The sequence below is a fragment of the Staurois parvus genome, unplaced genomic scaffold (genome assembly GCF_062004578.1).
Source record: "Staurois parvus isolate SC_StPar_1 unplaced genomic scaffold, SC_StPar_1.0 ptg000252l, whole genome shotgun sequence".
NCBI lineage: Eukaryota > Metazoa > Chordata > Amphibia > Anura > Ranidae > Staurois > Staurois parvus.
In genome coordinates, this window is record NW_028318048.1 from 51,591 (window position 1) to 75,736 (window position 24,146).

Genomic DNA, 24,146 nt, shown 5'->3' on the forward strand with positions numbered 1-24,146 from the left:
GAGCGCACTCATAAAAGCGACCAATGCACTAAGAGGAATCACAAGGCCTTTCTACTAAAATCATAAAACAGGGAGTGCAGCGCTAAATCAAATATAAAACCTTTATCATAACAGAATATGATCCAATCTTCTGTTGTATAGGTATGAATAGATTGCCTACTCACCAGAAGCACGATAACATTGAGCATATCTAGATCACATGCATCCTGGGGTCCTGGGTGGAAACAGCCTGGTGCCAAGATCCTCTGGTGATCCCTCAGTGGTGTACGGGAAGGATACAGGTCTGATCACAAGGTGCTTAATCCTCAGGTCTGCAGCAGTGCCTGAAATACTGGTGCTGAGGTATGGAGGCTCAGTGTCAGGTATGGGGAACAAAGGTGCTCATAGTGTAGTAATATGAGTAATAAATTTATTGTATCAAATAAGAACAATGATGTACATAAGCAAGTAAGAGGTTACAGGAGACTGCTGTGAGCAATCATAAGAAGCACCTAAACAAGCACTGACCAGTACAAATCAAGTGTGGGCCGCCGGACCTCCTGATCCGGCGGCGTGACGTCAAAGGCGTGCGAGGGCTCCTCCTAGACGCGTTTCGTGTAAACACACGTCTGCAGTAGGGGTGATGCCATGCAGGCCGGACATCACATTAGTCAGATATATAGGAAAAATTTCACTCAATCGCGCCAGTGCTATTTTGCTTGAAGGCCAGCGTACTGCGCATGCGCCATTTTCCCAGTGATTTGCGGGAAGTTAAGATGGCCGCCGTATGCTTCACTGCGCATGCGCGGGTGTCCCGGCCGCCATTTTGTTGGTAAGAAAACTACTATTTGGCCGCATCAGGTGCGCATGCGCGGACCGTGCAGCCACCAATTTTCTTGAGGAGAATAGTACAGATATGAGGGCACAACTCAGTGTCCTGTGTGCAAATAAGACCAGAGCTCGGTACCTAATATCAGGCCATAATTACCCACAGGTGGGACCTAAATAGATTCCATGTGCGTATCTTAATGCACACGAGCGGGGAATACGGCCGCCATTTTACCGGAGTTCACTGCTCGTTCACTGTTGGTATTAACTCTGCCAATTATGCACGAGTATTCATTAAAAGCTAGTGAATTCTCAGAAAAGGTGCATGGCTGAACTAAAACAAACATAAAATTAGTACAAACAATATACCAAAACAAATATGATTAATAAAAACATACAAATATAAGCAATGCTTGTATACCTCATGATAATATATGGCATGAATAGATTAAAGTGAAATAAAAACATATACACATCCCTTGCTTAATCCAGGAACTTCAGTAATAAGTGTCTAAGACGACCACAATTGGGGTCAATAAAATAGAATATACAGAAATGAAACTTCTGCTGGGTAATCTAGAAGCTTTAAAATTGGGTGACAGGCTGATCATACATAAGGTCCGCTATTGTCAATAAAGCAGTTTAGATCCACTTCCACATTCCAGCCTGACGGGGTCAAAGATTTCATTTCAAAAATCCATTTTGTTTCTGAGCGTGAGACCTGTCTACTCCTGTTAGTACCCCGCCAGTGGTATTGTGCAACATCAATCCCTGTAAATTTAAGGGAAGATGGATCCCTATAATGAAAATCCCTATAATGCCTCGATAAGGAGTGCTCCCGGAAGCCCCTTTTAATATTACAAACGTGATCCCGAAATCGGTCACGAAACCTTCTGGTGGTCCGTCTTATATACTGTTTTTGGCACGGACACTCCAGAAGGTGTACTGCATAGTGTGTGTTGCAGGAGATGAGGAGAAGGTTATGTCATAATCCTTACCGGTTACAGTAGAGGTAAAAGACTCAATTTTCCTCTTCGACATCCTACTATGATTGCATAATTGACATTTTTTACATGGATAGAAACCTTTAAGGTTCTCAAGAAAGGTCGGGCGTGTGGGGGGGTCCATGATATTTGGAGCAATAGTATTGCGTAATGAGGAGGCTTTCTTAAAAATAATCTCCGGGTTTTGAGGCAGGGCTTTTGAAAGAATCGGATCTGCTTAGAGTATTTCCCAATGTTTTTCCCAATGTGGCGAATAGTTTTATGCTGTATTGAGTAAGGGGTAATAAACGGGCAAAAAATCTTTTTTCTGCTTGGGTGGTCCAGAAAGCATATTATGTCTGTCCATGTGGGCCACCATATTAATGTCCTGATCTAAAGAGTCGGCTGTGTAGCCTTTGTCAATAAACCTCTGTTTAAGGATTTGTGCCTTCTCATGGTAGGTCATACTCTCTGTGCAGTTGCGTCTTAACCTCATAAACTGGCCCTTGGGAATACTCTCCAGCCAGCCTGGGTGGTGGCAGCTATCAATAGGGATATAGCCATTCCTATCAGAGGGCTTGAAATATGGCTCAGTGATACATTTGCACCCTATGTTAATAATGGTGATATCCAAAAAGTTTACATGTTCAGTGCTATGTTCATATGAGAGTTTGATGTTAAGGTCATTGTTATTTAATGTACCGAAGAAATTAGTTAAAGCTGTTTCTTCTCCTTGCCAAACAAGGAGGCCATCATCTATATATCTTCTATAGAATAGCAATTCTGGCCATTCTCTTGAGTAGATGATGTCCTCCTCCCACCTGGCCATAAATAAATTGGCCAGGCTGGGAGCGAATTTCGCGTCCATTGCAACACCTCTGGTTTGTAGATAAAACCTATTATCAAACCAGAAGTAGTTGCTTCTCATAGTGAAATTCAAAAGATCTAGGATAAATGTTTTATGTCCATTAGAAATGTTCTTAGTTAGACTGAGATAATAGTCAGCTGCTGACATTCCATCATCATGGTTGATGTTGCTATACAGTGACGCGACATCCGCTGTGACCAGAAAAGTAGTGAGTTCAGGATCCTAATTGAGTATGCTAATATCATTCAGTACCTGCTTGGTGTCCTTAATATATGAAGGGGTGTCACAAACTAGAGGCTGTAAAAAGTAATCAATGTACTCCCCGGCTCTGGAAGATAGGGACCCGATTCCACTTGGAATGTACTCCCCGGCTCTGGAAGATAGGGACCCGATTCCAGTCTCTAGGAAAATTGAGTCTTTTACCTCTACTGTAACCGGTAAGGATTATGACATAACCTCTTTCATCTCCTGCAACACACGCTATGCAGTACACCTTCTGGAGTGTCCGTGCCAAAAACAGTATATAGGACGGACCACCAGAAGGCTTTGTGACCGATTTCGGGATCACGTTTGTAATATTAAAAGGGGCTTCCGGGAGCACTCCTTATCGAGGCATTGTAGGGATTTTCATTATAGGGATCCATCTTCCCTTAAATTTACAGGGATTGATGTTGCACAATACCACTGGCGGGGTACTAACAGGAGTAGACAGGTCTCACGCTCAGAAACAAAATGGATTTTTGAAATGAAATCTTTGACCCCGTCAGGCTTGAATGTGGAAGTGGATCTAAACTGCTTTATTGACAATAGCGGACCTTATGTATGATCAGCCTGTCACCCAATTTTAAAGCTTCTAGATTACCCAGCAGAAGTTTCATTTCTGTATATTCTATTTTATTGACCCCAATTGTGGTCGTCTTAGACACTTATTACTGAAGTTCCTGGATTAAGCAAGGGATGTGTATATGTTTTTATTTCACTTTAATCTATTCATGCCATATATTATCATGAGGTATATAAGCATTGCTTATATTTGTATGTTTTTATTAATCATATTTGTTTTGGTATATTGTTTGTACTATTTTTATGTTTGTTTTAGTTCAGCCATGCACCTTTTCTGAGAATTCACTAGCTTTTAATGAATACTCGTGCATAATTGGCAGAGTTAATACCTGCAGTGAACTCCGGTAAAATGGCGGCCGTATTCCCCGCTCATGTGCATTAAGATACGCACATGGAATCTATTTAGGTCCCACCTGTGGGTAATTATGGCCTGATATTAGGTACCGAGCTCTGGTCTTATTTGCACACAGGACACTGAGTTGTGCCCTCATATCTGTACTATTCTCCTCAAGAAAATTGGCGGCCGCACGGTCCGCGCATGCGCACCTGATGCGGCCACATAGTAGTTTTCTTACCAACAAAATGGCGGCCGGGACACCCGCGCATGCGCAGTGAAGCGTCCGGAGGTCCGGCGGCCCACACTTGATTTGTACTGGTCAGTGCTTGTTTAGGTGCTTCTTATGATTGCTCACAGCAGTCTCTTGTAACCTCTTTAGTTGCTTATGTACGTCATTGTTCTTATTTGATACAATAAATTTATTATTCATATTACTACACTATGAGCACCTTTATTCCCCATAACTGGCACTGAACCTCCATACCTCAGCACCAGTATTTCAGGCACTGCTGCAGACCTGAGGATTAAGCACCTTGTGATCGGACCTGTATCCTTCCCGTACACCACTGAGGGATCACCAGAGGATCTTGGCACCAGGCTGTTTCCACCCAGGACCCCAGGATGCATGTGATCTAGATATGCGCAATGTTATATGATTGCCTTCTGGTGAGTAGGCAATCTATTCATACCTCTACAACAGAAGATTGGATCATACTCGCAGAGATTGATATCATATGGTGGACTATATAACTTTTATTAAGATAATATAAGTGGACTTATATCAGTCACATATTCTGTTATGATATAGGTTTTATATTTGATTTAGCGCTGCACTCCCTGTTTTATGAGGTGATTAAATACCACTGAAAGACAACTCTATTTGTGTGGAGAAAAAAAAGGATGTAAATTTAGTTTGGATACAGCATTGCATGACCACGCAATTACCAGTTGAAATAGTGTTGAAATAGCAGTGCCGAATAGCAAAAAAAGTCATGGTCATTAAGGGGGGTAAATCCTCTGGAGGGCAAGTGGTTAATGAATTTTAATGCAAAAATACACAATATAATACGCAATTATTTGGCAAAATATAAAAGATGTTACCATGAATAAATAGATACCTAACATGTCCTGCTTTACAATTGCTCACGCTTGTGGAATGGTGCAAAAATACAGTACCTAAAAAGTGTTGGCAGGCCATGTGCTGTGGGGGGCAGTGTGTCTATTCCAAGCTCTCAGTGTTCCCACATGAGCGGACACCCCAATTTGCAGAGGTTCAGAAAATCCTTGTTAAGTGAGTGACCTGAAAAGAGCAGTGTCTCTTACCTAAGTTAAAGGAGTCCTGTCCTAACTCTCAGGCAGTGCTCTCTTCCTGCCTCACTTCGTTTTGTGTGACAGAGAAGCAGCTGGCTGCCCCCCTGCCATTGTCAGCAGATTGCCACTGCACTTCCCTGTCACTATTCCTCCACTGAGTCCACTCCTTTAACCTCCTTGGTGGTATGATTCTTTCCAATTTTTTGTGCTGAAAGCGGTACCATTTTTTTGCATGGAAATATGTGGTTTTTTATTGTAGGCTGTAATTTTTAGGAATAACTCACTGAAATCTGTACGATCAAGAGTCTATTAAACATTCCGGATATGATAAAATTTGAAACACGAAATCATAAATTATAATTTAATAAATAATCATAAAAAATAATATAATAATAAATTTAATTCAATAATATAATCAAACCAAAAACACTGAAATTTGAAATAGAGGCAAATTCGCACATCACTGAGCAAAGTCGCAAAATCGTTTTCAGTGTCTGATGACGAATTTCCCCACAAATCATTATCACTCAATTCTGCAAGTGGTTCTGATTTACTATCGCTGCTCTAAAACCGCTTTTGACGTAAAGGGACGCTTTTTGGACGCCATGGACTTTTCTAAGTTTCCAGGCTGAAAGAACATTCAAAATGCAGGCAGGGCGCAGGACAAAGCAGTAGGGACAGAATATATGTGAAATGCATTGAAACAGCAATGACAGCAAAAATGAAATTTTTTAAAAATTTCAAATTTCCCACCGGTTCCGGCACCCGTACGTCACAGGGACCGGAACACAGAAGCCGGATGCCGGCATCGGCCGGAGGAGATGGCCGGGGACGCTGCAGGGGACACATCGCGGGAGCGAAGGACAAGGTAAGTGCTGCAGGGACCCCCAGAGCAGCGCCGTATGGTAAGCCCGAGTGTAGCTCAGGGTTACCGCTTTTGGTATAGAAATTTTACCCCGAGCTACACTCGGGATTACCGCTAAGGAGGTTAAGGAATCTTTTGGTTTACTGATGTTCAGTCGAACAAAGGTAAAATAAAGTATTGAGCAAAGTGTGTCCAGAAATGAGTGTCTGAGTAGCCATGTTTAAGGTCACTTTAACCAGTTGAGCTCCTGAGGATTTACCCCCTTAATTCAACTGATAATTGCGCGGTCATGCAATGCTGCACCCAAACGAAATTTACGTCCTTTTTTTCACACAAATAGAGCTTTCTTTCGGTGGTATTTGATCATCTGTGCGCTTTTTTTTTTTCATGCTATAAACAAAAAAAGGCCAAAAATTTTGAAGAAAAACAATATTTTTTATTTTCAGCTATAAAAAAATATATAGTAAACTCAAAGTTGGTTATAAATTTAGGCCAAAATGTATTCTGCTACATGTTTTTGGTAAAAAAATCCCAATAAGTGTGTATTGATTGCTTTTTGTGGAAGTTATAGCGTCTACAAACTATGGTATAAATACTGCAATTTACGCCATTTTTCTGCTATACAGCGCTGCCCTAGTTTAACGGACAATTGCGCGGTCATGCAATATGGTACTAATTGAAATTTACATCCTTTTTTTTTTCCCTACAAATTGAGCTTTCTTTCGGTGGTATTTGATCGCCTGTGCGGTTTTTATTTTTTGCGCTATAAAAAAAAAAGGCTGACAATTTTGAAGAAAAAAAAAACAATATTTTGGACTTTTTGCTATAAAACATGTCCAGTAAAAAAAAAAAGCAAAAATCAAATTTAGTCATAAATTTCTGCCAAAATGTACTCTGCAACATGTCTTTGCTAAAAAAAAGAACCCAATACGTGTAAATTAATTGGTTTACGTGAAAGTTATAGCGTTTACAAATGGCGGGAAAGATACTGGGATTTTTAGGGTTTTTTTTATACTGATAATGGCGGCGATCAGCGAATTATGGCGGCGATCAGGGACTTATGGCGGGACTGCGGCGGACATTTTGACATTGGGGGGTACTGACTTGGGGTCACTGACATCCCCAAAAACACTAATGCAGTGATCAGTGCAAAAAAAAAAAAACTGACACTGTACTAATGGCAATGGGGAGGAAGGGGTTAACTTTAGCAGGGAAGGGTTATAGGAGTGAGGGGAGTGTTTTACTAGGGGGCGGGGGTGTGTACTGGGCGGGACAAGGCTGATCGAGAAAGAAAAACTGTTCTTTCTCGATCAGCTCATCCTCGAGCTGTCAGGGAAGTGACAGACAGCACAGCTACTGCAGCTGTGCTCTCTGTCACTGTTTGCCGCCGATCGCCGGGACATAAGGAGCGGCTGTGACCCGGCTACTGACATCTGCGGCAGAGAACCGCGGGACAAATAGGACGGCGGCGCGCCTCGCGCGTGCCCCCTATTTGTTTACAAAACACACGTCTTAAAACGTGGTTTTGCCTGTGAGTGCCGCCCTGCCACCGTATATGTACAGTGGCTGGGCGGCATGCGGTTAATACACAAATAATTGTGGTTATATATGTATCTGCACACTATTTCAAATGCTTCAGTGGCAGGCACATCATATTTTCAATTTTCAAACAAAGCACACTATTGTTTTTGTATTTTTCTATAGGATTGCATTAAACCAATTGAAGTTGAGAAAAAACCCGGAAAAGCAGCAGCTAAGATCCGAATTGAAGATGATGGGAGGTATTTCCAGGTTATTGAGGTAAAGTGAGCTTGATGGAAAAAATACAAATGTGCTTGGTATGGAATAGAAAAGCTAATGATCACAGCTAATGGTATTTTCTTGGTTTACATCTATGCTTCTGGACATGAGAGCATAATATACACGTATACCTAGAATTTGTGTTGAATAATAGTAAGTGCAGAATTAATTGACTCCTTCAATATTGTGCACTTTCCTTCAATATTGGGCACTTTCACCCCCTTTCTGCCCAGGCCAATTTCCAGTTTTCAGCATTGTAGCACTTTGAAAGAAAATTTTGCGGTCACGCAACACTGTACTCATATGACATCTTTATCATTTAATGAGACAGAGCTTTCTTTTGGTGGTATTTAATCACCACTGGTTTTTTTTTGTTTATGTCTGTTATAAAACTTTGCAAATAAGTAATGTTTCTTCTTCACTGATGTGTGCTGATGAGGCTGCACTGATTTGCACTAAAGAGACTGCACAGATGGGAACTGATTAGGGACACTGATGGGCAGCAATGATGGACACTGATAGGCACTGATAAGCTTCACTGATGGGGCTGTACTGCCCTACAATCACTCTGATATACAGTACTGTGAAAAAATGCTGTAAATTAAGAATGCTTTCAGAAATAGAAGTGTTTAATATTTAGTTTCTATTTATCAATTTAAAAAAATGGAAAGTAAATAAACACAAGAAAAATCCAAATCAAATCAGTATTTGATGAGACCACCCTTTGCCTGCAAAACAGCATTAATTCTTCTATGTACACTTGCACGCAATTTTTGAAGGAACACTTGGCAGGTAGTTTCAAACTATCTTGCATAAAACGCTGCTCGGACCGACCCAATGCTTATAAGATATGTGCCCTTAGGGGACATAGCCATTACAGCACTGGCTGAAGCCACTCGTTTTGTAAGCACTGGGTCAGTCCAAGTGGTGTCTTATGCAAGATAGTTTGGTTCAGTCATCCAGAAGGTTCAAACGCCTGCTCCCATTCTCTGAATACCGGCAGGGAGACATACAAGCCTCCGCTTTGAGTGGTGCTTCAAGCTTTTTCATGATTAGCAGGTAGGTTGTTTCAAACATCTTGGAGAACTTACCACAGATCTTCTTTGGATGTAGAATGCCTCAAATCTTTCTGTCTCTTCTTGGAATCCTAAACAGACTCAAATAAACTGCCTCCAGCAAAAGCCAAATATTTAAAATTTTTTATTTCATTGTCCTATACACGAAAACCTAGGAACTGGGTGCATAAAAATAGGAGCAGGTGCTCTGGACTGATGAGTCAAAATTTTAAATATTTGACTTTAGCAGGAGGGAGGGCTGGAGAGCGGTACAATAATACATGGTGGAGGTTCCTTGCAAGTTTAGAGATGCATTTCTGCAAAAAGAGTTGGAGATTTGGTCAGGACCAATGGTGTCCTCAATGCTCAGAAATATAAGCAGATACTTAACTTTCTCAAAAAATGTCTTCCAGAACAGCCCTTGAGATGTAGAGCTACTCCCCCCCGGGACTGGAAACACGTAAGCCCAGTACTTTAAAAGGTGGACCTCCAGGCCTCCCTCGTCAGTATTAGTGTTTCCTCCACGAAGCACGGTCTCATGTACTAAGACCTACATGCATGTTTTTCCAGTTCATAGTACTCTGGGTGATACTATCAAGCTGGAGTGGGAGAACCCTGAAAGAAAGCGTTTTCTTTTTTTGGGTAATCTTAAAAGGAGGTTTTTTTGTGAAGGTGTGTCCCAACCATAGAACAAGGTTCCAAAGCTGGACACCCCTTATCTAAAATCTCTAAGTAGACGGGCCTAGCCTTTGAGGATATGGGGGCTCTTAAGGATCCCATGGATAAGAAAGAGGACAATTTGCCCCAAAGAGCCTAGGATTCTACCTCAATCAGCTTAAAACGGGCTTTGTCTGCCACCTGTGTCGTCAGAAATCTTGAGTTCTGGCTTACTTAGTTACAGACGCATCTCGCGGCAGGGACTTCCAGGCAACAGATATTGAAATCTTTTCCTTTACTGTTCAGAGCAGTAGATTTCCTCACAGATGCTTCGGCCGAATTGGTCAAACTAGCCGCAAGAACTTCTGCCCTGGTAAATTTGGCAAGAAGGGCATTGTGGTTGAAAACCTGGTCAGGTGATTCATCGTCCAAGCTGTGCCTCTGTGCCTTACCCTTTTCAGGTGATAACCTTTTTGGTCCAGGCTCCAGGAGGCCTTGGAGCATACGGCAGATAAAAAGAAGGCATTTCCTGAGAGTAAAAGAAAGTGTTACCCCAGGAGGTTTTTTCGTGGCCAGAAAACACAGGGTTAGCAAAACAAGGATGTCCACCCTAAGAAGCATTGGACAGGGCACAAAAACAAGGGTAAGGGGGGATCCTATTCAATTCTCCTCTAGGGCCCCACCAAGTCTCAATGACTCAAGCGTCCCAGCGGGAGGAAGACTGATGACCTTTCTCCCTCAGTGGGCTTCAATTTCCTCAAACCTGTAAATTTTAGACTTCATGTAAAAGGGTTACAGGTTGAAGTTCGACTCCAGTCCCCCCTTCAGGGGAGTACTTCCCAAGGATCGGGAGAAGGCGCAGGCTCTGTGTGGCCTAATCGTAGGCCTTGTGGCTCAACAAGTTCTTTCTAGAGTTCCCCGTAAGGAGCACGGGATGGGATTTTATTTGAATGTGTTTGTGGTGAGAAAACGGTCAGACAAATTTTGCCTGATCTTAAATTTGCGCCCTCTCAATCGGTCTCTAAGATACAAGCATTTCAGGATGGAATCTATCTTCTCGGTAAGGAACATCCTTTATTCAGATTTTCATGGCCATGCTAGACCTGAAGGATGCATATCTTCACATCCCCATACACCATGCATTTTTAGAAATGCCTAAGGATAGCAGTGAGAATTTGTTCAGAGATCCACCAGTGTCGGGCTCTACCTTTCGGTCTAGCCTCAGCACTGAGAATTTTTATGAAGTGCTAGCAGAGGTTTTGGCCCTACTAAGAATGAAGTCTATTAGTCGTTCCCTATCTGGACGATCTGCTGCTCATGGCCAGTTCTTATCAACAGCTGGTAGAGGATCTGCTGGTTGCTCAGGACTTTCTTCAGAGTCTGGGGTGGCTCATCAACAGACAAGTCTTGCTTGACTCCCTCCCAGAGGGTTGCCTATCTGGGTTATGATGTTTCCTTGGTTGAAAGGAAGATCTTCCTTCCTCAAGAAAAATTTCTCAAAATGGACCAGGCGCTGGCAAGACTGCAGAGCAATCTGGTCGTGTCAATAAAAGACGTCATGAAGATGGTGGGTCTTATTGTTTCCCAGCCGTTCCCTGGGCAAGATTCCAACAGTGCCCACTGCAATTTTTTCTGCTGAGGATTTGGAACAGGGACAGGACTTTGCTAGATCTTCCAGTCTGGTTCCCTTCCAGGATCAAGAGGTCCTTTTGGTGGTGGTGAGTTCAGTACAATCTTGACAGAGGTCGGGAGTGGACCATGCCGAATCCAATAATCGTCACGACCAATGCCAGCAGCTTTGGATGGGGAGCCTATCTAGGCAGCAGGGTGACCCAGGGGTCGTGGTCCTTGAGGGAAGCTCGGAGGTCCTCAAACCAGAGGGAACTTCTGATAGTCCAGCGAGCGCTGGATGCCTTTCAGGCGGACCTGCAGATTCGTTCAGACAATGTGACCACGGTGGCGTACATCAACAAACAAGAAGGTACAAGTAGCCCACCTCTTCAAGCAATCGCGGACAACATACTGTCTTGGGCCGATCAAAATTTGTATTCAATAACTGCCATTCATCTGAAGGGAACACAGAATTCCCTAGTGGACTTCCTAAGTCATCATCAAATGAAGCACGACAAATGGTCTCTCAACCAGGATGTTTTGGGACCATCACTATCAAATGGGACATGCCGGAGGGAGATCTTTGCTTCCCAAGAGAACAAGAAGGTCTCCCTAAATCCACAAGATCGGGCTATGGGTATAGATGCCCTCACAAATGTGTGGGAGTTTGATCTCTGCTATGCGTTTCCTCCAGTAAGACTGATCCCGGCAGTCCTTCGGAAGTTTCGGTCAGAAAAGACCAACCTCATTGTAGTGGTCCTGTTTTTTGGCCAAAAAGGCCATGGTTCTCTCTGCTATGGAGCTTTTCGTCAGTTTCCCCACTCCTTCTTCCAGAGAGAGAGGATCTGATCTCGCAAGGACCAGTATTGCACCCCCAGGTGAAGACTTTGAGATTGGCAGCATGGTTACTGAGAAACCGCTTCTCAGGTTTTCGGAGAGGGTAGTGAAAACATTGGTGAATTCCAACAAGCCGGGAGCCAGAGCTATTTATACGAAGGCATGGAAAAGATTCAACTCCTGGTTGTCGAATTACGATCTGGGTCCTCCAGATATCCTGGCAGTTTTGTTTTTTCAGACAGAAAAAATGGTGATATAGTGAGCGCTCTTAATGGATAGCAGCTGAAACACTCAAGGTAACCACAGTAACCTTTAAAATAGCAAGATATATATAATAAAGTGCAGTGCTTAATAAATCAATAAATAAGTAGCTGGATGTGAGTTCATGCGAACAGTGAGTAAAGTTCAACAAATTGCACGTGATGATTTCCTATGAGGCAGATATCTCAATAAACTTGTGACTGAAATCAAATGGAAGAAATGTGCACTCACCGAAAGCACATGGAAAATGCGCATATAAGTATATAACCACCAGGTAATTATCAGTGATGGACGGATGGTGAGCTTCCTTCTAGGTACTGGTCATCAAGCTTGGGTTAATATGAGAATCTGCTGGGTCCAGAGGTCCCCTTAAGGATAGACGGCGCTCAGCCTGGATACAGGGCTCCCTCCTCTGGATGCTGGATATCATAGGAACTCCCTGTGGGTTTAATAGCTCCCCATAGGAGCCAAAAAACAAGTGCCAATAGTGTAGTATTTTCTCAACAAAGATGATTTATTAGGTATAAAATTCAGGGTAGTATGCAGAGTGGAGCACAATAAAAACTGCATATTAACAATTATTGCAACACTGACCCTTTAAAAGATGGCCGCCGAGCTTCCTCATGGCTCCGGCGGCAAATGACGTCATGCTCTGTCAGCTCCTCCTAAGGCCTTTCGTGCTATGGCACATTGTCAGAGGGGAGGCTGAACAGTCACAAGTTTATTGAGATATCTGCCTCATAGGAAATCATCACATTTGTTGAACTTTACTCATTGTTCGCATGAACTCACATCCAGCTACTTATTTATTGATTGATTGATTTATTATGCGCTGCACTTTATTATATTTATTGCTAGTTTTGTTTTGTTTTTTCCAGCACGGTGCAGACCAGGGTCTTTCTATTAGTTCATTAAAAGTGCAAGCTTCAACTCTTAGTGTTTTCTTTCAGGTCTCTCTCCAGCAAGATCCTTTTTGTAGCAGACTTTTTCAGGGCCCTCTCCAAGTCCAGGCCAGCGGTAGTCAAGGCCTGTCCAGCTTGAGATCTGTCTTTTTAGGTTTCAAACCCTTGATCCTTTGTCCCTTTTGAACCTCTGAAAAGTCTTCAATAAAGTTTTTACTTTAAAAACTGTGCTTTTGGTAACAATCTCTTCAGCCCGTAGGGTTAGTGAATTGCAGGTGCTTTCGATTAGGGAACCCTTTTTGTCAGTTTTTGAAGATAGGATTGTTCTCAAAACAGATACTGGGTTTCTTCCCAAAGTTTCCTCTTCTTTTCATAGGTCCCAAGATATAATTTTACAGACCTTCTGTTCTGCTCCCGCAGACAAGGAGGAAGAAAGATTAAGTTTTATGGATGTTAGAAGAAGCCTTTTGACCTCCCTTAGTATTTCCAGGGAATTCAGGAGATCAGATTCTCTATTTATACTTTTTTCAGGAGCGCGGAAGGGGTGCAGTGCATCTAAGTCCACCATAGCAAGATGGATTAGGATGGCTATTATAGAATCGTATAGTTTGTTAAAGATTCCGCCTCTGTTTGTTAATGCACAGTCAACCAGATCCTTGTCAGCATCTTGAGCAGAGACAGCTGGTGCCTTGCCAGAACACATTTTGTAAAGCGGCCAGTTGGTCCAGCTACTATACCTTCATGAAATATCGCCTGGATCTGCTTTCTAGTGAGGATCAGGCATTTGAATGCAAAGTCCTCCAGGCAGTAGCCCCACCCTAATAAGTAAGTTATTGATTATCCTCTCAAGGGCTGTCCTGGAAGACTTTTTTAAGAAAACCAGAGTTAGACTTACCGGTAACTCATTTTCTGTAAGTCTTCCAGGACAGCGGGGTTTTCTCACCCTGATTCGTTTCTTATTATGGTAGTGTAAGTTTATGCATAAATAGTTATGTCTTTTAGTGTTTTCCTGTGGTTCTTGGGGAATACTGAGGCCTGGAGGTCCACCTTTTTAAGGTACTGTGCTTACATGTTTCTTGTTCCAGAGGGCTGGAGAGCTCTACGTCTCAAAGGCTGTCCTGGAAGACTTCTACAAAACTTCTGGGGGTTTTTTTTATCCATCATGCCATGCCATCAGGGAGGCCCAAATTTATTCTGCAGCAGGACAACAACCTCAAACATGCATCCAATGTCATCAAAAATGATCTTCACTCTAAAGAACTAGGAGTCCTGGAAGTGGTGATTTGGCCCCCACAGAGCCTTGATCGAGTCTGTCTGGAATTCCACCAGATGGATTTGAGGCAGCCTACATCCACAGAAGATCCATGTTTAGTTCTCCAACAAACAACCTACCCTCCAGGTTCCTTCAAAAACTGTTTCAGATTGTTCTATTGTGAATGTCCAATTGTGGCAATTTTTTTTTAAACTTAAGTTGAATTATTAGTATTCAATGGAAAAAATGTTTACTTATTTTTTTAATATTTCATTTTTCTCCTGTTATGCAGGATGGGGCTTCTAAAAAGCTAGAAAAAGCAAAGATTACATTGAACGATTGCCTGGCCTGTAGTGGCTGTGTCACCTCTGCAGAAAGCTTCTTGATCACCCAACAAAGCCATGAAGAATTGTACAAGATTCTAGCCCAGAACAAAGTAATCATTTTAGCTTTAATGAAGCCTGTACTGTGGCTGTTATGTTGATCCAGTAGTTTTGTCACTGGCCATGGTCAAGCATGCAGTCTAGGAATTCCGACTTCACACTAACATTTCTGATTTGCTTGTTGGAGCCAGAAACAATTTGTTAGGTCAACAATGTCAACCATCTTATGAGAGAATAAGCTTAGTTTAAATTTGAAGACCAAAAATTACATGTAAATGAGCTGTTTTTCAATCATTTTTTTTTCTTTCTCAAAACGTCTTTTGGGATAGCACATCAGAGAACTCTGCTCCTCCTCATACCACAGGAAACTTTCCCACTTTTGATCTTTTGAGTGAAGGCTCCCCCCCCCCCCCCCCCACACACACACACTCCTAAGTTGTTTTGTTTTTTCTGGTCAGGCAGGAACACTACAGAACTGTGGGGAGGCTAGGTTCTTTCAGGGGCTGTCCTGGAAGCAGTCTCCTAATAATGTGTATCACCTGTGAGCCAGGCCCTGTTTTCTGCCGCAGGGACCTGGTGGTTTTGGCCACCATGTTTCTGTTTAAAGGAGCGACCTGGGCAGTGCTTGGCATCACTTCCAGAAAGGCTTCAGGGCTGGGTGTGGAACGTCAGTTCCGGCTCCCCTGGAACACGGGGGAGGAGGAGGAACCTGACTGGTGCCTATTTCCGGTTCCGGGCCGACAGTTTTGGGATCCGGAACTAGACTCTTCAGCCATGCTTTCCTCTTGGAGGCTCTGCAATGGAGGTCTCAGGAATGGCAGCAGCAGTGGGGACAGGTGGGGCTCCGGCAAGGGCCAGGTAGGAGAGGACTGTTGGGATGTTGGATTCCATATGTCTAAGTTCAGTGCATTGTGGTGTGGAACTGTTTGTTCTTCGGGGGGGTTAGTACAATGTGGTGTGGTGTGTCGCTGGCTGTTTCCACTTGGTTTGGAACAAGTCAAATGGAATTTCTTCCTTTTTGTTTTGTGCATAGGCTAAAGGCTGTGACAAAGGTGGCCTGTAAGAAAAAGTCTGCCATGCAAAGCAAACTTACTCCCATTTAAAGGAGATCTTCTCTTTGGTCCTGATTTGGAACCAATTCTGGAGAGCACTGTTGATGGGAGGAAATCTTAACCTAATTAAAAAAGAAAAACGGGTACCTAAACTTTTTTTTTCATCCCCAGAAGAGTTTTCAACAGAGTGGCAAATCCCAGTGGAAAAAGGCGCCTTGAATCTCACAAAAATCCAAAGGAAAAGGGTCAGTCCTTATTCCTTTCTCCTGCACAGCCCAAAAAGTATCAATGACTCAACACCTCCCTTGTCAGTATATACACAATATTGTTGCCCACAGGTACATGATAGAATTTATGATAATTCCACCAAGAATCATCACAGATATGCTAAAGAATCCATCAAAGTTCTAGCTATAATCCAGGAACTGGTGTAACAAAGAGTGATAGTACCAGCCTCCTCAGAAGAGAAGCAACTGGGATTCTGTTTCCACATATTCTTGATGGAAAAGCCATCTGGAAAATTCCTTATTTGAAGCCATCGAACAAAACAGTTCAGTACAAAAGATTTCATATGGATTCTGTCTTTACAGTCTGGAATCTTCTTCTGAAAGATTGTTACATGGCATTGATCAATGTGGGGGATGCCTACCTCCATATCACAATTGGTCAGTGTTCCCAAAAGTTTTTGAGCTCAGCCTTAAGTTCAGGGGAACAGTTCAAGGCTCTGCCTTTTGGCCTGTCATCACCTCGTACCTCCACAAAGGTGATGGCAGAGGCCTTGACCCCGTTGCACCTTAAAGGCATTGTCAAGTACTAGGAGTGCAGAGAGAGAGCACACAGACAGATTGCATGGAACCTGATGTGCGGGTATTTTATTGGGGTTTTTTTCGGTGTACAGACAATAGATCCGTTAGTCCACAGATCAACATCAGACACAGCAACACAGTAATGTTCTCAGGAAGACAATATGGGACAACGGGGGCCGCTAGTCCACAGGGTTCAGTAGGACAGAGGGGCGGCATTTCCGTGTGAATTGGGGTTCATGGGGAGAATTGAGCTCAGTCTTTCGGGCAGCATGGGGTTAGTCCACTTACTGGATGTGGGGAGCCGGACAGGGTTACAGTCCACACAGGGTCAATCCACACAGGCAGCTCCAGGCAACGAAGGGTTAAGTCCGCCAGGCTCACGGGCAGCAAAGGGTTAAGTCTGCAAAGGGGAAAGATCCAGGCAGAGTTAACCCCACACAGGGGAGTGATCCGGCAGCAGATTGGCAGGCAGTGGAGCCATTGAATGGAGAGAATGGGGTCAATGAGGAGGCTGGCCCACAGCTCAAACCTCACTCACACAGCAGGGACAGCAGCCAGGAGTTCTACTCAGGACTGGGGCCCCGCTCTGCCTTAAGTACAGAGCCGGACGTGTTCTTGTTGCCGTGGTAACCTGAGACTTTGCGTCGGGTTACCATGGCAATGTCCCCACCCCCGCATCTCAGGACCCACACAGGGAACGCGGCCCTTGTCCCTGTCGGACACGGAGCGCGGGAGGGACGGGACAGAGAGGAGGGTGACAGGAGGGAGCCTGCATGTGGATTCCCACAGCAGGGAAGCCGACTTTCTGGCGCTTGGCCAGTGGAGCAGGATGCTCCTTTGGCAGGGGGCCAAATTGCTGGCAATGAAGAGTGAGGGGCTGCTGGGGGGTGGCATTATGATGATTCCGTACCTGTACGATCTCCTCCTATTTTTGGCGAATTCAGAAGGCCAATTGGAGAACGACTTGATAGTGGGCTGCAACCATATGGAGGGCAAAGGCTGGATTGTGACTCTTCAGAAGCCCAAACTGATCCCATCCATGGAAGTGCATTTTTTGGGTTATCAGATCAGTTCAATAGAGCTGAGGATATTTTTGCCAAAAGAAAAGTTGGAAAAAAATCGGTCGGTTCTGGCTATGCTTTAGTGCAGTCAAGAACTGTCAATCAGATTTCTGATGTTAACAGCATCTATTCCAGCAGTCCAATGGGCAAAGATACACTTATGACCACTGCAGCAATTTATCCTGGGAGTGTGAGGTGGAGACATTTCCTTGCTGGACACAAGGTGAAGGTTCCCACTAAAGTGAAGTAATCCCTTTGGTGGTGGAGAAGACAGGAGGTTGTTTCGAGGGGTCTGGCCTGGTCCTTTTCTAGTTGAAAAGTTTCTGACCATGGATGCCAGTTCCTGGAGTTGGAGAGCACATTTAGAGAACCAGATGGCGCATGAACAGTGGTTGAAGTTAAAAGCAACTAATTTGTCTATTTGGAGTGAGTTAAAGACAATTGCTCTAGCCTTATTAGCTTATTCTCAGATACACCAGGTGCATCGTGAACAGATCTGCAGATAATGCAGTGGCAGTGGCTTATATAAACCAGGCAAGGAGGCACAAGAAGCAGAAGTCTTTAGACTTGGGCAGAAGAAATCTTCTCATGGGCAGAAGTCAAGTTGGCTTCCTTGTCGGTAATTCATCTCGAGGGAACTCTAAACTTTGTAGCCGACTTCTTAAGCAGGCAGGCATCAAGTGAAGGAGTGGATAAACAAATAATATACAAAAAGTGAGCTAAAACCACTAACCAACACGCCACTAAATTAAAAAGGCAACGTTGTCTCGTCACCCAAGCTACTGCTCACTCGGCCACATTCATACATGGGTACTGCATAAGATTGTGGGAGGCCTCAGAGGATGATGCGGCAATTTATGGATAGCATCAAAGGATATAGTGAAATAATTTGCTTATGTCATTCCTTAATATATAAATTGCTGACAAATGGATCATGCAGAACGCATCATCATCAGATAGGCATATGATGGTATAGTCATGTGTAATGCCTGGATGGATGGTCCGCTAACATACATCCTGTTCCAAAATATTATGCAAATTCTATTTAAGTGTCACAAAGATTAAATATTTTGTTTTTCAGTGTCACTCATGGATGGCATTGTGTGTCAGGGCTCTTTTGATCACTGAAAACAATCTCTGACACCTGTGATAATTAGATTGGCAGGTGAGCCCAATTTAAGGAAAAACTACTAAAGGAGGGTGTTCCACGTTATTAAGCAGAGCACCATTTTCAAGCAATATGGGGAAGAAAAAAGGATCTCTCTGCTGCCGAAAAGAGTGAAATAGTTCAATGCCTTGGACGAGCTATGAAAACATTCGATATTTCACGAAAACTTAAGCGTGATAATCGCACTATTAAGAGATTCAGAGCACAGACGGGTTTGTGCAGATAAAGGCACATTAAGGAAGATTTCTGCCAGATCCATGCATCGGATCAAGAGAGCAGCTGCTAAAATACCATTGCATAGCAGCAAACAGATATTTGAAGCTGCTGGTGCCTTTGGAGTCCCACGGACATCCAGAGTCTTGCAACTGTGCATAAACCTTCTATTCGACCACCACTAACCAATGCTCACAAGCAGAAACGGCTGCATTGGGCAGAAAAATACATGAAGACTAATTTTCAAACAGTCCTGTTCACTGATGAGTGCCGTGCAACCCTGGATGGTCCAGATGGATGGAGTAGTGGATGGTTGGTGGATGGCCACCCTGTTCCAACAAGGCTGCGACGTCAGCAAGGCGGTGGTGGAGTCATGTTTTGGGCCGGAATCATGGGAACAGAGCTGGTCGGCCTCTTTAGGGTCCTCGAAGGTGTAAAGATGACCTCTGCAAAATATGTGGAGTTTGACTGACCACTTTCTTCTGTGGTACAGAAGGAAGAACTCTGCTTTCCTTAATAAAATCATCTTCATGCATGACAATGCACCATCTCATGCTGCAAAGAATACCTCTGCATCAATGGCTGCTATGGGGATAAAAGGAGAGAAAGTCATGGTGTGGCCTCCATCCTCCCCTGACCTCAATCCTATTGAGAACCGTTGAAGCATCCTCAAGCAAAAGATCTATGAGGCTGGGAGGCAGTTTACATCCAAACAGCAGCTCTGGGAGGCTATTCTGACATCTTGCAAACAAATTCAAGCAGAAACTGTCAAAAAACTCACATGTTCAATGGATGCAAGACTTGTGCTATCAAATAAGGGGTCCTATGTTACAATGTATTGTGACCTGTTAAAATGTTGTTAAAGGTTTGATTAAACATGCTGCGAACACAAGGAATGACAATTTTCAGTTCTTTACAACTTATAAAGTGTTTTGAAACTTACTGTGCGTATTAATTTTGAACAGTGCATTGTAAGTTGTTTGGTTTTTTTTTTGTTTGTTTAAAAAAAATACTGTTATCATTAGGAGGTTTGTTCAATAAAATTTGAATTGTACTCCTAATAGTTGATAACATGAGAATTCTGCTGACTGTTATTTACATCAATTATTTAGGTAAATGAGAAAAATATAATTTGCATAATAATTTGGAACAGGGTGTAGTTGTATAGTAAAAAAATACTAATAAGTCAACAGCAGTCCAGATATGATATTGATGAAATGTTAATGACACAAAGTAACTTGCCACAGTACAATCAACTCAGTGACATCAGAAATGTTTTAGTAGGGGGCTAGAGTACCGCCAATATAAGCATATCATCACTAGCATCTCACCCTTCCTTTTGTGACATTTACTTTATCATCTGCATCGGCAGTCCTTTTACACTATGGCAGCAGCTCCGCCAGATGGCGTCTTGTTCGATCATGTGTGTGCAGTGTACATGGTATAGATAGTCCACAGTAGGTGTGAGGCTAGGAAAGCTTAGTGCCCATGAGTGAAATGGAGGTCGAGCTGAGACGGCCGCTATGCGTGGTGACGTCACATATGGGACATACGTGATGGCGTGCAATCCGATATGTTTTGCCCAATGTGCTTGGGCTATTTCAGGGATAGGCGGGGCCAGTAAACCCAAGGTATTTATACCTTGTGGTGTAGATAACCTACTTGACCACAGGATGTCACCCATTCACTTAATTATACTTACTCACACACAAGTTTTGATGAACAGTGCCTCCAAGCAAAAATAAAAGCCAGACTGTAGTATAAATAACAGATTACCAATCAAAAATTTATAAAATAGATGTAATCATTCAACTCTATTAGGTCACAGTGTTAAAGAGCAATAAGAATCTTGGCTAAGAATAGAGAATATACAAAGATCAAACTCTAGAACTAGAGAAAGAGGATACAGGGACAGTAAAGAAAATCGACCAGGAAAATGCTATGTATAGAATAGCGATTCAGACTGAGGACAAATTTTAAATTGTTTTAACTCATCCATAAAGGGGTTTCTAAGATTCTAGAAAGAATTGTAAGTTGCATTCTGTACTGGAGCCTTGTGGAACTAGGGTACCTAATTTAAAGATCCACATTTTTTCCTTCTGCAGGAGGACTGTGTTAAGTGCCCACATCTCTGTGATAGATGAAGTACCAAAATCCCCTTTACTTTTAAGCCATTTGGGTTCCCATTATGGCATTCAGCAAAATGAGTTGCCAGGGGACTTTCCTCCTCTTTTTTTTTTTTTTTTTTTTTCTTTTTAATATCCTTTTTTGCAATAGATTTTTGTTTTTCTCCCCAATATTTCAAGTATAGAATACAAACTAAACCACTTTTAAAGACATAAACAAGATTTTGACTGCAAAACAGAAGTTAACAGCAGTTTTATATGTATGTAACATAGTTAATGAAGGAAATTATTAGGATAACTTGTCTTAAAACGGAGGTCTTTAATATTTTTATTACTACAGATATGTTCACCAATACGTGTTCGAAGTTGTTGCTTAGTCTTTCTGTGAACACATCTCTCTTTTCAACAGATTTGGCAATGGCCGCAGGTATGCATACCTTTTTAAGGGGGGGGGGTTCTATTGAGCCAGGTCAGCCAATTTTTTGCTAAACTCTGAATGGACTAGTGTCCCGCAGATTTTTTGCTCGTTGTGCCACCAGTTGAGGGCGAGTGCCGACTATTTCGGCAATGGGCGGGGATTTAGTAAGTACATTCCAATGTTTCATAAGGATACCTCTCACTTGTTTCTATCGTGTTCCATACTTAGTAATAATTCTAACCGGGACCTTCGGCTCCTCACCTGTTGCGGGGGGTGAAGAAAGAATGATCAAACTGTATCTTCTTTTTGAAATACATAAATAAAAGGAATTGAGTAAATAATACAAAGTGAATATAAAAAAAATAAAATAAAAAATATTGAATAAAAAATTATGCAAAAAAAGTGTCCATAAATAATGTCCAAAAGATTTTTAATTAATGTCCACACTGTGTTAGAATCACCACAAAAAAATGTTTTTAAATCACCCAACTAAGCTCAAAAATAAAAATAAAACAAATACCTTTTTGCTCTAGGCAATATATAACAAATCAATTCTTGGATACAATACTGTGTAAATCAACGAACAAATTTTCCTCCAATGAAAAATATTATTGTGTAAATCAACGAAAAATTTTTCCTCAGATAAAAAACCACCATTCAAAGATATAACAAGGATATATCGCAATCCGATTCTTAGATGCGAGAAATGGACGAATTTTCAGATGAAACTCCACCATTCAAAGGTGTGGGTAATTTCCAGGAATATATCTCGCGACTCTTTCGTATATTTCCATATCATAGGGACCATGTTTAAAGGCAAGAAAAAAGAATCATGGTGCAGCAAGTTTTAAACATATAACAAACTTTTTAATGAACGAATAAAACTCACAAGTCAGGTGTCTCCACCGACACCAGTTTTACAAGCATGTGTTTTAGGCAATCGTGCACGAACGTATCTTCGTTTGCTCTGGATCTCCTCCTCTCACATCCAAAGAATGTCTTAGACATCAGCATCCAGCAGGCCACGCCTGTGGGGAATTTGCTGCTTTGGAGTTAGAGGGTGTGGCGCTTTTCTTAAAACATTTTGTATCTTCTTTTTGTCCTTGCATTCTTTTTAGCTCTTCTAATAATTTTATGTGAATAGCCTCTTTCTCTAAATCTGTCAAACATATTGGCTGCTTCATTCCTAAATTTGTTATCCTCAGTGCAGTTCCTACGTGCCCGCAGGAACTGACCTACCAGGTTACCCCTTCATAGCGTATCAGGATGATGGCTATATGGTCTCAGTAGCGTGTTGGCGGCAGTAGTTTTTACAGAAGGTACAAGTAACAATTCTTCCTTCTAAAATTGTAAATCTGAAAATCTAGAAAGGAGATAGTTTTATAGTCCACTACAAATGTCAATTTGATATTCCTCTTATTATTAGTATTAGAGATGAGCGAATTATTCAAAAATTCGATTCGGCTGATTCGCCGAATTTGAGGAAGAAATTCGATTCGATGCGAATTTATTCGCTACGAATTTAACTTATAAAAAGGGTTTCTAGGCTTCAGAGAGCCTTTAAATTAGTGCAGAACACTGTACCTTTAATTTAAATGCCCTTGGAGATGAGGAAGGAGAAGGATGAGGAGAAGGATGAGAAGGAGAAGGATGAGGAGAAGGAGAAGGATGAGAAGAAGAAGGATGAGAAGAAGGAGAAGGATGAGAAGAAGGAGAAGGATGAGAAGAAGGATGAGAAGAAGAAGGATGAGAAGGATGAGAAGAAGGAGAAGGATGAGAAGAAGGAGAAGGATGAGAAGAAGGAGAAGAAGGAGAAGGATGAGAAGAAGGAGAATTCCAAGCCGGCAAAAAGTGTATCTGCAGAGCTCCGCTATTTCTTAGCGGAGCTCTGCAGATACACTTAGCGGAGCTCTGCAGATACACTTAGCGGAGCTCTGCGGATACACTTAGCGGAGCTCTGCAGATACACTTAGCGGAGCTCTGCAGATACACTTAGCGGAGCTCTGCGGATACACTTAGCGGAGCTCTGCAGATACACTTAGCGGAGCTCTGCAGATACACTTAGCGGAGCTCTGCAGATACACTTAGCGGAGCTCTGCAGATACACTTAGCGGAGCTCTGCAGATACACTTTTTGCCGGCTTGGAATTCTTCTTATTTTCATCCTTCTTCTTCATCCTCATCCTCCTCAGAAGAAGAAGAGGATGAAGAGGAAGAAGAAGAAGAAGTAGGATGAAAATAAGAAGAATTCCAAGCCGGCAAAAAGTGTATCTGCAGAGCTCCTCTATTCTGCAGATACACTTAGAGGAGCTCTGCAGATACACTTTTTGCCGGCTTGGAATTCTTCTTATTTTCATCCTACTTCTTCTTCTTCTTCACCCTCAGAAGAAGAGGATGAGGATGAAGAAGAAGAAGAAGTAGGATGAAAATAAGAAGAATTCCAAGCCGGCAAAAAGTGTATCTGCAGAGCTCCGCTAAGTGTATCTGCAGAGCTCCGCTATTTCTGACAGTTCTCTGACATTCACTCCATA

General features: G+C 42.5%; 1 protein-coding gene across 1 annotated transcript in view; it reads left to right on the plus strand.

Moving 5' to 3' along the window:
- CIAO3 (cytosolic iron-sulfur assembly component 3) overlaps positions 1-24,146 on the plus strand; it is a 186,365-nt gene that overhangs the window by 13,539 nt on the left and 148,680 nt on the right. Inside the window, exons 2-3 of the mRNA XM_089680901.1 lie at positions 7,719-7,814; positions 14,682-14,825. Coding sequence (XP_089537027.1) covers positions 7,719-7,814; positions 14,682-14,825 — 240 coding nt within the window. The remainder of the gene's footprint in view (positions 1-7,718; positions 7,815-14,681; positions 14,826-24,146) is intronic.